The sequence below is a fragment of the Jaculus jaculus genome, chromosome 8 (genome assembly GCF_020740685.1).
Source record: "Jaculus jaculus isolate mJacJac1 chromosome 8, mJacJac1.mat.Y.cur, whole genome shotgun sequence".
Classification (NCBI taxonomy): domain Eukaryota; kingdom Metazoa; phylum Chordata; class Mammalia; order Rodentia; family Dipodidae; genus Jaculus; species Jaculus jaculus.
In genome coordinates this window covers 112,674,403-112,690,928 of record NC_059109.1, presented here as the reverse complement: position 1 = coordinate 112,690,928, position 16,526 = coordinate 112,674,403, and the positions used below count along the sequence as shown (strand labels likewise).

Below are 16,526 nucleotides of genomic sequence, written 5' to 3'. Positions count from 1 at the left end.
GGTCCTTGTCTCTGTATCATTAAGGTGGAAACTGTGTTTTGCTCACCTCTTTGAATACAGCTGGGTGTACTAGGTCAGAATTTCTAGAAGGTTTGTTGACTACTAGGTTTGTTGACTACTAACCCTGGATAGGTTAATCTTGTTCTTCTATCAGAATGAAAAAAAGCACCAAATGTTTAGTCAGCTACATAGCCTAAGTGCAGGGTACTTGATCCATGATCTTCCTTTCAGAAGAGTAAACTAACTAGTTCAGGAGCACACAGGCAACTTCTCTCACAGTCTTCTGAAGTTAAATCCTTGTTTGTCTGATTCTTAAATCCTCCTCACCTTTGCTCTGCTCCCGTGGGAAGAGCTGTCACACTGTGATTCACCCTCACATTGCCATCAACAAGAAACACAAGAGCGTTTCTCCATTCTCTACAGTCATTAAAGCATTCTCACACTCACCTAAGAAAAATACAAAGTACTTCCCCAAAAGCCATCCAACAACAAGACGTAAAGTAAGGGTGCCTCAAGATTCAACAACCCCGCAGGGAGAACCGAGTTGGGCCCGTGGAGGCAAGGCGTCCTTATTTCTGGTCAGGAGCGATGGGGGACGCCCTGAGTCACAGGGTGAAGACTTGCAACATGGGAGAAACCCTGATAAGGCCGGGCGATGAGGCAACAAAAAAAGTGAATCACAGGGCTGGAGACATTTTAATCCTCCCTGGTGGATGAGGAAACTGAGGTCTCAAACTTGTTCAAGTTCACTCAGCCAAGTTGAACAGAGTGGGAGCCAGAGACTCCTCTGCCCCGATCCTCTCCATAGAAGAGGCTTGTCAAGGAGAATCCTGAGTCGGAGGTAGAAGCCCCAGACGGAGGAGAAGCTCCGACTCCACGTAGGGACAGGGAGAGGACAGGGGTGGAACCAGGAAGGAGGGAGGGAAAAAAAAAAAAAAGAACTAAGGTGAGGGCAGAGCTAGTAGCTGGGAAGATGGGTGAGGCCAAAGGCAAAAGGAAATGGCGAAGCAGAACGGCACCGAAAGAGTGCAGAGAAGAAAAGTCCAGAGAGATCCGGGTCTGGGTGGGCCAGACAGGTCAGGGAAGAGCCCGAAGCCGGGCGAACGCGATGGGTCTGGGGGACGGAGGCGCGCAGGGCTTCGGGTGGAGAGCGGGGTTCCGGGCCTTGAGCACGTACGGACGCCAAGTGGGAGCCGGGAGTTCCAGGGTCCGAGGAGACCCCGCTCCTGTCCCCGCCCCGCCCCGACACAGGTCAGACCTCCGGGCAGCCCCGGCTCGGGGAACCTCGGCGGACCCAGGAGGGCGTGTGGTGGGGCCCGGCCGCCTTACCGCGCTTGTTTTTGGTGCCGTGTTTCTTGGCGGCCGTCAGCTCCTGCTCGATCTTTTTCTCCAAGAACTCCTGCTTCTTGCTTAGCATCTCCTCCGTGTCCCGAAGCCTCTGGATGGCTTCCTGGGGGGTCGGGCCGCCCTTGCCGGCCTTCCCCCCTCCAGCCCCGAACAGCTTCCCGAACACCGACATGGTTACCACTCGCCGCGCCGGCCTTCCGCCGCCCGCTCCGGCTCGGTCGGCTCGGCCCGGGCGCCCGCTCCCAGCCACGCCGCTCCTGCCGCCGCAGGCCTCTCCTCCGCCTCCGCCCCGCAGCTGGGCCCGGCCGCGCCACCTCCCTCCCACAGGCCCCCACGCCCGGCCCGGCCGGCGTCAGGGCAACGCGCCGACGACTACAACTCCCAGCGTGCAACGCGCTGGCCGCCCCTTGAGTCTAAGGGAAGGGGACGCACTGCATGCCGGGAGTCGTAGAGTCTCACGGCTTGAAGCGTTCTGCGGCGCACCTTTTTGGTCTCGCTAAGGTTAAAGGGCGAGGTGGCATGCTGGAAGACGTAGTCTCGGGAATGTGTTCTGTGGGGGTGGAAGAACAAGAAGAGAAATAACTGTTATTAAAAAGATTGAGGGGTCGGGAGTGGTGGTGATTCTAGCACTCGGGAGTCAGAGGTAAGAGGATAACTGTGAGTTCGAGGTCAGCCTGGGACTGCAGAGTGGGTACCAGGTCACCCTGGGCTAGAGTGAGACTCTACCTCAAATAAATCAAAACAAACCAGGTGTGGTGGCGCACGCCTTTAATCCCAGCACTTGGTAGGCAGAGGCAGGAGGATGGCCAAGAGTTCAAGGCCACCCTGAGACCACATAACGAATTCCAGGTCAGCCTGGGCTACAGTGAAACCCTACCTCGAGAAACCCTCCCCCCCAAAATGTCATTTATTTATGACAAAGAGAAGGAGGCAGAGAGAGAGAGAGAGAGAGAGAGTAGGGCGCACCAGGGCCTCCTGCCGCTGTAAAGGAACTCCAGAAGCATGCGCCACTTTGTGCGGCTGGCTTTTAGTGAGTACTGGGGAATCAAATCCAGGCCATGAGGAGTTGCAAGCAAGTGCCTTTAACAGCTGAGCCAGCCCTGATTTAATTTGAAAAATGTGTATTTGGGGACTGGAGAGATGGCTTAGCAGTTAAGGCACTTGCCTGCCAAGCCTAAAGTCTCATGTTCTCCAGGTCCCACATAAGTCAGATGCACAGAGTGACACAAGCATGCAAAATCGCACATGCACACAAGAGGGTACATGCATCTAGAGGTTGATCGCACTGGCTGGAGGCCCTAGTGCACCAATTCTCTCTCACTCTCACTCTCTCGTGTAAAAAAAAAAAAAAGGCCAAGGCTGGAGAGATGAGTCAGTACTAAAGGCATTTGCCTGCAAAGCCAAAGGACCTCGGTTCAATTCCCCAGGACCTTCATAAACCAGATGCACAAAGTGGTGCATGAGTCTAGAGTTTGCAGTGGCTGGAGGCCCTGGCACACCCATTCACTCTCTCAAATAAACAAATTAAATTAAATAAATAAAATGGTTGTCTTAAAAAAAAAAAGGCCAGTATGTTGGGTTTACCTCAAAAAAAAAAAAAATGTGTAATTTAAGATGGGTCATGAATGCAGGCGTGGTGGCACATGCCTTTAATCCCAGCACTCGGGAGGCAGAGGTGGAGGATCGCCGTGAGTTCAAGGCCACCCTGAGACTACAGAGTTAATTCCAGGTCAGCCTGGACCAGAGTGAGACCCTACCTCGAAAAAAAAAAAAAAAAAAGATGAGTGATGTAGATCACACCTATAATCCCAGCTCCTTAAAAGTTGGGGTAAGAGAGTTCCCGTGACTTCAAGGTCAATTTGAGCTGCAGAGAAAATTCTAGGTTAGCCTAGGCTAGAGTGAAATCCTACCTTAAAAAAGAAAAGTAGGCCAGGCGTGCTGGTGCATGCCTTTAATCCCAGCACTCAGGTGGGAGGATTGCTGAGAGTTCTTGCCCAGCCTGACACTACATAGTGAATTTGAGGTCAGCTTGGGCTAAAAAAAGAAAAGTAGGGACTGCAGAGATTTCTTAGTGGTTAAGGCATTGCCTGAGCAGCCTAAGGACCTAAGTTCAACTCTCCAGATCCCACATTAGCCAGCAGCACAAAGGTGAGATAAGTGCAAGGTCGTACATGCCCACTAGGTGGCGGAAGTGTCTGGCATTTGATTGCAATTGCTGAGGCCCTGGCATGCCAATTTTGTATCTCTCCTCTCTCACTTTGCCCCCCCAACCAACATGAAATAAAAAGTAGGAACTAGGCTTGGTGGTGCATGCCTTTAATCCCAGCACTCAGGAGGCTCAAAGGTAGGAGGATCGCCATGAGTACAAGACCAGCCTGGGCTAGAGCAAACCCTACCTCAAAAAAAAAAAAAAGAAAGAGAGCCGGGCGTGGTGGCGCACGTCTTTAATCCCAGCACTCAGGAGGCAGAGGTAGGAGGATCTCCGTGAGTTCAAGGCCACCCTGAGACTACAGAGTGAATTCCAGGTCAGCCTGGGCTAGAGTGAGACCCTACCTTGAAAAAGCAAACAACAACAACAAAAAAGAAAGGCAGGGTGAGCACAGAGAACAGGGAGTTTGTGGGCTGGAAGGCCTATACTTGAGGTAATGGGGGGTTCATCTGAGCCTCTGCAGACCAAGCGACAACACAGCCTGAGGCTCCAGTGGATGATGCGTGACTCCCTGGGCCTTAACCCAGAGAAACCCACTTCCTCACTCAGTTCCTGAACTCAAAACAGACCGGAAGTTTCACTCTGCAAGGAAGGAGGAGTCCATATCCTCCAACCACTTAGAATAATCTGTTGGGGGCTGGAGAGATGGCTTAGTGGTTGAAGCAGTTGCCTTCGAAGCCTAAGGACTCAGGTTCTATTCCCCAGAACCCACATAAGCCAGATGCACATGGTGGCATGCATCTGGAGTTTGTTTGCAGTGGCTAGAGACCATGGCATGCCCATTCTCTCTCACTCTTTTTATAATAAATAAATATTTTTTTAAAAAAAAAGAATATTCTGGGCTAGGGAAATGGCTTAGCAGTTAAGGCATTTGCCTGCAAAACCTAAGGAACCCAGTTCAATTCCCTAGGACCCTTGTAAGCCAGATGCACAGGGGCCCATGTGTCTGGAGTTCGTTTGCAGTTGCTGGAGGCCCTGCTGTGCCCATTCTGCCTTTCTGTCTGCCTCTTCCTCTCTCTCTCTGTCTCAAATTAAGAAATAAAATGTTTTTAAAAAGAATATTCTGGGGCTGGAGAGATGGCTTAGCGGTTAAGGACCCTGGTTTGAGGCTCAATTCCCCAGGACCCAGGTTAGCCAGATGCACAAGGGGCGCATGCATCTGGAGGTCCTTTCAGTGGCTAGAGGCCCTGGCGTGCCCATTCTCTATCTATCGGCCTCTTTCTCTCTCTGTCACTCTCAAATAAATAAATAAATAAATAAAAAGAATATTCTGTTGGTTCAACTCTCAGAATATATCCAGAAACTCCTTTGGCACTATCTTAATTTCTGTCACTCCATTCCAGGACACCATCATCTCTTGCCTGGACTATTGTAGTAGCCTCTGCAGGAAGCCAAATAATGGCTCTTCAAAGATGCCTCCCCTAGTCCTCAGACTGTCCCTTGCAGGTGCTTGAGAGGTGGACAGTATTCTGGATTATCTGGCTAGGTTCAGTATAATCTCAAGGAGACCAGAGTGGCCCTGATGGTGGAGAAAGGGACCACAAGCCAAGGAATGCAGGCGGCTTCTAGAAAGAAGAGGCAGTGGGGGCTGGAGAGATAGCTCAGCAGTTAAGGCGCTTGCCTGCAAAGCCAAAGCACCCAGGTTCAATTTCCCAGGATCCACATAAAGCAGATGCACATGGTGGCACATGTGTCTAAAGTTTGTTTGTAGCAGCCAAAGGCCCTGTCACACCCATTCTCAATCTGTCTGTCTGTCTCTCTCTCTCTCTCTCTCTCTCAAATAAGTAAAACAAAAACAAAGGCAATGGGACAGATTTTCCACAAGTTCTCTTTGGCAGGTATCTCATGGTCCTGGCATCTCCACTGGGTCTCCAATGCAATCCACAGTTCATCCTTATGGCCCCACAGAGTCTCCTTGCAGGCATCCAGCAAACCTGCTTCACACTGTCCATGGCCATTTCCAAAACACAAGACTGTGTTGCAAATTCAATGACCCTGTCTTTCCTGCATTTCTTATACTCCATAATACCAGGTAGAGTGCCAGTTTGTTAATCCAGGGGGTAATAAAGCAGACTTTGAAGAACAGGACACTGCTTGAGCACTCAGCCCCTTCAAAAGAGTCTATATTCTTCCTGTTGCCCCTGGGCAGGTCAGATGGCCCAATCTCAATGCCTGGAATCGCTCATATAATTGCAGCTGAACAGGTAGAAGCTTCAGCACAAAGATCTCTCTGTGCCATATCCCTCTGCTCACAGCAGTCCATTTCTACACAAGGCAACCCTGCACAGCTTCTCAGGTCATGGACGTAACAGCAAGCCTCTCACACAAACTGCTTCTAGCCCAGTCCAGTCAAAGCTCTTTCTAACCCTCATAAGCCAAACCTCACAGTCCATAGTTCTTACTGCATTCAGGTCTTTCAACTCTGACCAGAATAGTCCATTCAGCTGTACTTACAGCACTGCAAGGCATCTCTTGGGCCAAGGCTTCAAACCCTTCCACATTCCTCTTGAAAATCAGCTCCAAATGCCAAAGCCACACAATCAGGTATCTAGCAGCAAACAACCCCACTCTCAGTACCAACTTAACTGTTGCAGTCAGGTTTGCGTTGCTGGCAGAAATCACCCGACCGAGAGCAGCTTGTGGGAAAAAGGGTTTATTTTATTTTGACTTACCGGCTCTAGAGGAAGCTCCATGATGGCAGGGGGAAATGATGGCATGAGCAGAGGGTGGATATCACCCCCTTGCCAACATCAGGTGGACAATAGTAACAGGAGAGTGTGCCAAACCCTAGCAGGGGGAGCTGGCTATAACACCCATAAGCCTGCCCCCAACAATACACTGCCTCCTGGAGGTGTTAATTCCCAAATCTCCATCAGCTGGGAACCTAGCATTCAGAACACCTATTTATGGGGGACACCTGAATCAAGCCATTACAAGCCCTTTGGGGGAGAGGAAAATACACATTGTTAGGGAGGACTGGATGATGCTTGCAGTAGTAGCCAGATGACTGGACACCCTGTTGAACCCTTCTGGGAAGCAAGACTCTGGAGTCCACAAAGGTGATGGCTAGGAGGAAGGTGTCCTTCCTCTCAACTCAGGCACCAAAAGGCCTAGACAACTCCCATAATAGTGGACAGGGATTCTTCCATAACAGGAGACAGTTCCAGAGCCTCCCTGTCACACCTAGTTAGAATATGGCTCGTTGGGAGAGGAGAGAGAGGGAGATGGGTACAGAGCTCGGAGGCTTACAATAATGACTTTATGTTGTAGAACACTTCTGAGACGTTATAGGAGCTAGACAGTTTCCTTGGCTGGGCAGACAGGGAAAAAGAGCCCTTGATGGGTGACTATATGATAACTCAAGATGGTGATGTGGTGACCAGACTTCTTCCTTCCTGGCCTGGGTGAATTTTCCCTCTGGTGGGCTGGTTTCTTGGGCTTTCTGGAACCTGTGCAGTACTGAATGCATCATGGACTTTCATTTAAGCGGAACAATCATGCACTCTGGATAGGCAGGTGAGCTTCCCCCATTGGGTAAAACATCCAGTTCCCAGTGGGACAGCACATTTTCCAGCTCTGGAATGCCCTCCCAGAAACATCTGTTCTCTCTGCTTTCTTTTCCTCCTTACTCTTAAATAAGCTTTATTCTTTTAAACACTCTCCTGTCTTTTAATTCTTTAATCAGCAGAGAAAACAAGCCCAACATTCCTTAGACAGTATCACTAGTTTGGGGTCCTTCCTTACAGCAGCAGCAGGAACCTCATACCCTTCCCCATAGTCCCTCCCTTCGTCATTCTCACCCTTCCATTCCTTATGGGTGACAGACCGAGTTCTAGTCACTGCCCTGCTGACAACTTCCAACGGTATTCCATGTTCCTCAGAGTTGGAGCCAAAGTCCTTTCAAAGTCGGTTGATGACACTCTGTCATCCAACCCCTCCCTGCACCTTACTGTGGCCACACCTGCCTCTCTGCTGCTTCTTAAATGCACTGTCCCTTGTTGGTCCAGGTAGGGTCTTGTCCAGGCTGACCTAAAATTCACTTTGTAGTCTCAGGGTGGCCTTGAACTCATGGCAACCCACCTACCTTTGTCTCCAAAGTGCTGGGATTACAGGCATGTGCCACCACACCCAGCTTTAAAATATATTTTTATTTATTCGCAAGCAGAGAGAGGTAGAGAGAAGAGAGAGAGAATAGGCAGGTCACTGCAAATGAACTCGACACATGCACCACTTTGCGCATCTGGCTTTACATGGGTACTGGGGAACTGAACTCGGGTTATCAGGCTTTGCAGGCAAGTGCCTTAATCACTGAGCCATTGCTCCATCCTTTTTTTTTTTTTAGACATTTATTTTATTTTTATTTATTAAAGAGAGGGAGAGAGAGCGTGCACCAGGGCCTCTAGCCACTGCAAATGAACTCCCGACACATGCGCCACCAGGTCCATCTAGTTTATGAGGGACCTGGAAAATTGAACCTCAGTCCTTAGGCTTCACTGGCAAACGCCTTAACCACTAAGCCATCTCTCCAGCACCCCCCTTTTCAATATATTTTTACTGGACACAGAGAGGCAAATAGAAAGAATGGGCACGCCAGGACCTCCAGCCCTTGCAAACGAACTCTAGACACAGGTGCCACCTTGTGCATCTGGCTTATGTGGGCCCTGGGGAATCGAACCTGGGTCCTTTGACTTTGCAGGCAAATGCCTTCACTGCTAAGCCATCTCTCCAGCCCCTGCTTTTTTTTTTTTTTTTGAGGTAGGGTCTCTCTGGTTCAGACTGACCTGGAATTAACTATGTAGTCTCAGGGTGGCCTCGAACTCACAGCAATCCTCCTACCTCTGCCTCCCAACTGCTGGGATTAAAGGCGTGCACCATGACACCTGGCTTCCCTGGTTTGCTTTTTAATAACTTCCAGCAAACGGCATAACTGACGCATTTACTTTGTTGCCTGTCTCCTGCTCCCTCCGCAAGGGATCTCGAAGATCATGGTTATGTTTACCATACATCCTCAAGGAAGGCCTAGAACAAAAAAGTATTTGTTGGGTTGGAGAGATGGCTTAGTGGTTAAGACACTTGCCTGTGAAGCCTAAGGACTCAGGTTAGACTCCCCAGTACCCATGTGAGCCAGATGCACATGTGGCTGGAGTTTAATTGCAGTGGCTTGAGGCCCTGGTGCACCCATTCGCTCTCTTTCTCTCTCAAATAAATATTTTTTTCCATTTCCTAGTGTCCTCTGCAATTTCTCGCTTGAGTGTTTTAAAGTTTTCATTGTAGAGATCCTTTACTTCCTTGGTTAGATTTATTCCAAAGTATTTTATTTTCTTTGATGCAATTGTGAATGGGAGTGATTCTGATTTCATCCTCTGTGTGTTTGTTGTTAGCATATAACAAATAAATATATTTTTTTAAGTATTTGTTAAATGAATTAATGAAAGGACTGAGGTAGTAGTGATCTGGTAGCTTTGCTTATATAACACCTTGTACAAGACACTTAGCCTTTCTCCTGGGCCACAGTGAATCCTCTGAGGCTCTACAAATGACAAGCCCTGGTGTTGAGTTTTGGTCGCCTGCCCCACGGCTCTATGTTTAAGTGTACCCCAAGCAACCCAGGGAAAACCAGATCCTTAACCCTGATCTCCATGCTTCAGGGCCCAGAACCTGAGCTCACGGGCCTGCAGCGGTGGGGGTTGAGAGCACCTGCAGCTGCCACCACCACTCCTTCCTTGCAAGGGAAGCAAAACTGGTCCAACCTGTTCTCTAACCACAGCTACAGGGACACCTGATCTGCCAAGCAAGAATTCCAAGCCACTGCCTTAATCCTTCCTCCCACATAGTCTGTGCTCTGTCTTCAGACAGCTGCCATACATCTCTTCTGTTATTAACCTCCATGATTTTGTAGAGTCTAAACCTGGCCAGCAGAGTCTTCCTGGGGGCGGCCCACCCTTAACCTCCCTGTGGCTGGAGGAGAGGATGGGCCCTGTGGGCCTCGTTGGCTCTGTGTGCCTGTTCATCCAGTGCACAGAGATGTTTGAATGGATAATTCCTGGGCAGTTCCAGGCCCTGTAGATAGCCATGAGCTAGTTTTTGCTTTTGTGGAATTTTTGTTTCTAATGAGGACCACAGACAGTAAAAGAAATGTCTGGGCTGTGCGTGGTGGTGCATGCCTTTAATCCCAACACTCGGGAGGCAGAGGTAGGAGGATCGTCATGAGTTCGAGGCCACCCTGAGACTACATAGTGAATTCCAGGTCAGCCTGGCTAGAGTGAGAACCTACCTTGAAAAAAAAAAAGAAAGAAAGAAAGAAAGAAATTGAAGGAAGGACGGACGCCAGGTGTGGTGGTGCACACATTTAATCCCAGCACTTGTGAGGCAGAGGTAGGAGGATCACTTTGAGTTCAAGGCCAGCCTGAGACTACAGAGTGCCAGGTCAGCCTGGAAGTTTCTCCACTTAAAAAAAAAAAAAAAAAATTGAATCCAGGTGTGATGGTGCACGCCTTTAATCCCAGCACTCAGGAGGAAGAGGTAGGAGGGTCACCATGAGTTTGAGGGCACCCTGAGACTACAGAGTGAATTCCACACCAGCCTGAGCTACAGTGAGACCCTACATCAAAAACAAAAAAAAATTGTGTAGGGGAGGGGAGGGAAATACCATGGTTTGTTGTCTGTAAGTATAGAAGTTGTTCATATATATATATATGGTTTTTTTATTTGAGAGAGAGGCAAATATATAGAGAAAATGGGTGTGCCAGGTGCTCTAACTACTGAAAACGGACCCCACATGCATACGTCATCTTGTGCATCTGACTTACATGGGTACTGGGGAACTGAACCTAGGTTCTTAGACTTTGCAGTCAAGTACCTTAACTGCTAAGCCATCTTTCCAGCCCTAGAACTTTTTTTTTTTTTTTTTTGCGGTAGGGTTTCATTCATATATATTCATATATATATATATATATATATATATATATATATATATATATGATTTATTTATTTGAGAGAAAGAAGCAGAGAAAAAAAGAGCTAAAGGGCACACTAGGGCCTCAAGTCACTGCAAACAAACTCCAGATGCAGGGTCTCACTCTTGCCCAGACTGACCTGGAATTCACTAGGTAATCTCAGGCTTGAACTCACGATGATCCTCCTACCTCTGCCTCCCAAGTGCTGGGATTAAAGAAGTGTGCCACCACAGTAGGGTTTTGATATAGCTCAGGCTGACCTGGAACTATGTAGTCTCAGGCTGGCCTAGAACTGCCTCCAGAGTGCTGGGATTAAAAGTGTGCATCACCACACCCATGTTTTTTTCACTTTTGACACATGGAAACTTAAAAATAATTCTCAGTGAGAAATTACCAGTGAAGATACCCAACAGTGGACACTGCAAACTTTATATTTGGCCAGCCAGGCTAAGTGAGCCAATGGGTGCAATGGTGGCACATCTGTTGTCATGGTGGAAACCAAATGCCCTCTAATTGGACTGGAGGCCCGCTCCATGGGAGGGAATATATCCCTGATACTGAAAACCTAAAACAGGGGTAGTCATGAGCCCTAGGGGTGTAACATCTGCTGCTATCTGGCTAAATGTATATACTGTGCTCATCAAACTGCCCAGTAAGCACTTTTCTTAATGTTCATACCCATATATTAATGCTACTCTCACTTTTTTTTTTTATTTTTATTTTTTGGTTTTTTTTCAAGGTAGGGTCTCACTCTAGCCCAGGCTGACCTGGAATTCACTATGTAGTCTCAGGGTGGCCTCGAACTCACGGTGATCCTCCTACCTCTGCCTCCCAAGTGCTGGGATTAAAGGCGTGCGCCACCACGCCCGGCTGCTACTCTCACTTTTGGTAGAGAACCTTCTCTTTCCAGATGGCAGTGACCTTGGCATGACTCAGAAGGCATCATGGTGCTGGAAAGAAGTGACAGGAGTGCTCAGCACTGCAATATCTCTATCACACCTTCCAAGGCTCAGGGTCTATTGCAGAAGAGGTGGCGAAAAGAATGTAAGAGCCACAGGAAGGGTAGGACTCCTTACAATGTGCTCCCCCCAGACACAAAATGGCCTGGATTTCCATGACCTCACAGTGCCTGACACTACCTACACAAAACCATCATAATAGGAGGAAAAGATGATGACATCAGAGTAAAAGAGAGACTGATTGAGAGGAGGAGGGGATATGATGGAGAATGGAGTTTCAATGGCGAAAGAGGGGGGGAGGAAGGGCATTACTGTGGATATTGTTTACAATCATGGAAGTTGTTAATAAAAAAAAAAACTGATGATGGAGAATGGAATTTCAAAGGGGAAAGTGTTGGGGGGAGGGAGGGAATTACCATGGGATTTTTTTTATAATCATGGAAAATGGTAATAAAAATTTTTAAAAAACTGAAAAGAAAAAATGTAATTGTCTATAATAAACAACTGACATTCAGCTGGAATGCCAAAGTCACAGCAGAGAACAATAGAGTTTAGCCCCATGTGTAATACACATGCCCATCTTTTTTTTTTTTTTTTTTTTCTTTTATGGGTTTTTCGAGGTAGGGTCTCACTCTAGCCCAGGCTGACCTTGATTTCACTCTGTAGTCTCAGGGTGGCCTTGAACTCACAGCAATCCTCCTACTTCTGCCTCCTGAATGCTGGGACCAAAGGCATGCGCTACCACACCCAGCCACATGCCTATTTTAAGGGACTGGCCAGCACAGTTCTACCTGCTGCCCACTGTGACAGATAATCCAACTTTTAGTATAACAGGGATCCTCCTACATTGGCCTCCTGAGTGCTGCTTTAAAGGCATGTACCACCACACCTGGCAGAGAAAGCAAATGGGCAAGCCAGGGTTTCCAGCTGCTGGAAATGAACTTCAGATGCATGTGCCACTTTGTGCATCTGGCTCTATGTGGGTACTAGGGAACTGAACTCAGGTCATTAGGCTTTGCAGGAAAGTACCTTAGCTGCTGAGCCATTTCTCCAGCCCCTCTACATTATTATTATTAATTATTTATTATTATTATTATTTGGTAGCAAGACAGACAGACAGACACACACACACACACACACAGAATTGGCACACCAGGGCCTCAGCCACTGAAACTGAACTCCAGACGCTTGTGCCTCCTAGTGGCATGTGCGACCTTGTTCTTGCCTCACCTTTGTGCATCTGGCTAATGTGGGATCTGGAGAGTTAAACATGGGTCCTTAGGCTTTGCAGGCAAGTCCCTTAATTGCTAAGCCACCTCTCCAGCCCCATCTCATTTTATTTTTTTGATTTTTTTGAGGTAGGGTCTCACGCTAGCCCAGGCTGACCTAGAAGTCACTATGTAGTCTCAGGGTGGTCTTGAACTCATGCTGATCCTCCTACCTCTGCCTCCCAAGTGCTGGGATTAAAGGCATGAGCCACCACACTCATCTCCCACCTTATTATTATTTATTTTATTTATTTGTTTATTTATTAGAGAACAGTGAGAGGGAAAAAGAGAGAGACAGAGAGTGAGAATGGGCATGCCAGGGCCTGTAGCCACTGCAAAGAACTCCAGATGCATGTGGCACCATGTGCATCTGGCTTACATGGGACTTGGAGAATTGAATTGGGTCCTTAGACTTTGCAGGTATGTGCCTTAACTGCTAAGCCATCTCTCCAGCCCCTTCTACCTTATTTTTTGAGACAGGGTCTTGCACTGAACCTGAGAGGGAGTACAGTTAGGGTGACTGGACCCTTGGAAGTAAAAAAGGCAGGAAAACCTACACTTGGTAGAAATAAAAACTGATGTGATTTCTTAGCTCTTGCCTAATTCCCTAGACCTGTTTTTACACAAACAACCAGGACCCCTCCTGGGAGGGAGGTCTTTCCTAGGATTTAAACATTGTGGTTGGTCAAGTTCAAACCCCTGTAACGTGGTGTCAGGGTTGGCCTCTTCCTGAGACGACCTCTAGCCCTAACCAACCAGCTGTCTCTCTGGTTCACCTGAGCTGGAAGACAACCCACCACCACTATAAGGTTATAAATGCCTTTGCAAGGGGAAGGCGTGCTCTCAGAACTACCTGACTACTTGGAAACTTCCAGTTGTGGGTATTTTTCCCCCCTCTAGCCACGTAGGTATCTTTCCTTGGCTCTGTGCTTCCCTCAACAAATATAATAATTTAATAATTATCATTCTCCGCCTTTTTTCATTCAATTCTTTGATTAAAATTAGAACGAGGGCTGGAGGCTATGGCTTGGCACTTAAAGCACTTGCCTGCAAGACCAACAGATCCAGGTTCCGTTGCCCAGGACCAGACGCACAAGGTGGCGCATGTGTCTGGAGTTCAGTTGAGGCAACTGAAGGTCCTGGTGCGACCATTCTCTCTCTCTCTCTCTCTCTCTCTCTCTCTCTTTCTCTCTCTATCTGCCTTCTCCCCTCTCAAACAGATAAAGACTATTTTTTTTTTTAATTAGGAACAACCTAGGGTTTGGGATTCAAGGACTTTCCTGGAACCTAAGCACCCTGTTACAAACCTACAACGCACTAATTTAGCTCGAGTAGCCAGTGAGCCAGCCCTAGGGATCCTCCTGTCTCAATATCCCCAGTGCTGGGGCTGCAGGCGCCTGCTGCCAAGCCCAGCATTGTGTTGTGTGCTGAGGATCTGAACTCAGGTGCTCATGCTTGTACAGCAGCCACTTTACCCACGGAGCCATCTCTCCAGTCCTTGTTCTCTGATTTTATCATTCTTTTGGTTTTTTGAAGTAGGGTCTCACAGTAGCCCAGGCTGACCTGGAATTCACTATGTAGTCTCAGAGTGGCCTCGAACTCACAGTGATCCTCCTACTTCTGCCTCCCCAGTGCTGGGATTAAAGGTGTATGCACACCCAGCTTCAGTCCTCATATTTATTTACTTTTTGTTTCTTACAGTAGATTCAGTTTATCATTGGGTGTCATTTTCATCAGTAAAGATTGTCTTGGGCTAGAGAGATGGCTTAGTGGTGGCTAAGCGCGTGCCTGTGAAGTCCTAAGGCCCCTGCCTGGAAGCTCCATTTCCCAGGACCCAGGTAAGCCAGATGCACAAGGTGGCACATGCATCTGGAGTCTATTTGCAGTGGCTAGAGGTCCAGGGGCGCCCATCCTCTATCTATCTGCCTCTTTCTCTGTCACTCTCAAATAAATAAATAAAATAAAAACATTTTTTAAAAAGACATATATATATCTCAGAAACTAAACAAACTAAAAACCCACTCTGTGGTAAAGCCCAGTTCAAATGTTATCCTCTTTAAAATGCTTTGACTTCACCAGTCCTCTGTGGGCCCTCCTTTTTTTTAAATTGTAGCTTTGAGACATTTTAATACAAAACAGTGCTCATATACATAATCTAATAGGAACTTAAAATTCATCACACATTTACTTCATTTTTCTAGCTTGACCTTCTAGTAAATCTTTAGCTTCATTGACTTCGGCTGCTATATATGGAGAGCCACCTTTGTCTGAGTGATTTAAGAGCATAATTTGGGGCTGGAGAGATGGCTTAGCAGTTAAGCACTTACCTGTGAAGCCTAAGGACCCCGGTTCGAGGCTCGATTCCCCAGGACCCACGTTAGCCAGATGCACAAGGGGGCGCACTTGCCTAGAGTTTATTTGCAGTGGCTGGAGGCCCTGGCGCGCCCATTCTCTCTCTCTCTGCCTCTTTCTCTGTCTGTCTGTTGCTATTAAATAAATAAAGAGCATAATTCGTTGATGAACACCTCTTATTTTTCCTTTATTGGCAGTAGGGTTTACACCTAGTATTAATGCTACTTCCCGTTTTGTCATTTAGCCTCCATTGAAGGCAGATTTTGGGAGACTTTGAAAAGCTTGTTTTACTTGAGGCTCAACATGGCTTCATGACTTGTAAAACATAACGACCTGCAAATCCTGCAGCAGCTATGGTCAATCCAACTGCTGCCATTGTACTGGCCATGGCTCCAGCTAAGCTCCGCCGTGCCCCTGCGGGGATGGGATTCATTCCAGCTCCGGCCCACAGCCACCAACCGCAAAGCTTCTCCGGAAAGCTAAGGGAGGCCCCTCCAGTCCAGCACGGCCCCTACGTGGGTCCTTTTGTAGGTTGGGACACAGCGTCCTCACCTTCATTAACTTTGGCCCTCCTGCTGTTTCATACTTTCCTGAGGAAGTGAGGCCTCATCAGCCCCAGCGCTGGATCCCAACATGGGGATCTGAGGGTCAGGCCAGCCTTCCAGGAAACTTAGTCATCAAACTGAGCCACACACCCCTTCTGGGTCCTGCCCTGGCTCTTCTCTGAGCCTCAGTTTCGTCTTCTGTTAACAGTAACAGAGGGGTGGCTGCAAAGATAAGTGGGAAAATATGAATCAAGGGTCACTTTGTCCTAGCTTCCTTTTTTTTTTGTTTTTTCAAGGTAGGGTCTCATGCTAGCCCAGGGTGACCTGGAATTCACTATGTAGTCCCTGGGTTGCCTCGAACTCATAGTGATCCTCCTACCTCTGCATCCTGAGTGCTGGGATTAAAAGTGTGCACCACCTCACCCTGTCCTAGCTGCCTCTTAATCAACCCGGCTTGCTTCCCACCTGGACTGGCTGGGAAGGCAGGGGAGGGATGGAGGTGGGGACACTGATGGCCCCATTAGAGATAGACTTCTGTTCTAGCCAGAGCTTCTGAGCCTACAGCATTGGGGTAAAGATCAGGATTCCAAATTTTCACACACAAGAACAAGGCCCTACCATGAGGCATTTGCACAGAACATACCCTGTAATAACCACCCTGGAAATACCAAGTCTGTATCTTTTTTTTTTTTTGGTGGTGGTTTGGGTGGGCTAGAGAGGGACTTTCCATATAGCCCAGGCTGGCCTAGAACTCTCAATCCTCTGAGACACGAGCTGGCATGCACCACCTGCTCCACTCCTCTTCATGGCTCTCAGTGGCTGGCTGAGGTGTGACAGCCCCAGGGTGCCTCAGCTGTGCTTTAGAGAGAAGCGCTGCCACCTCGGGCTGC

At 48.1% G+C, this 16,526-nt stretch overlaps 1 protein-coding gene and 1 pseudogene across 1 annotated transcript in view; both read right to left on the bottom strand.

Moving 5' to 3' along the window:
- The window catches only part of Chmp4b (charged multivesicular body protein 4B), a 52,410-nt gene extending 50,833 nt beyond the window's left edge, over nucleotides 1-1,577 (bottom strand). The window contains exon 1 of the mRNA XM_004668095.2: nucleotides 1,330-1,577. Within this exon, the coding sequence (XP_004668152.2) occupies nucleotides 1,330-1,519 (190 nt within the window). The 5' untranslated portion in view covers nucleotides 1,520-1,577. The remainder of the gene's footprint in view (nucleotides 1-1,329) is intronic.
- On the bottom strand, nucleotides 1,522-16,451 carry LOC101607868 (annotated as a pseudogene).
- Nucleotides 16,452-16,526: the final 75 nt, after the last annotated feature.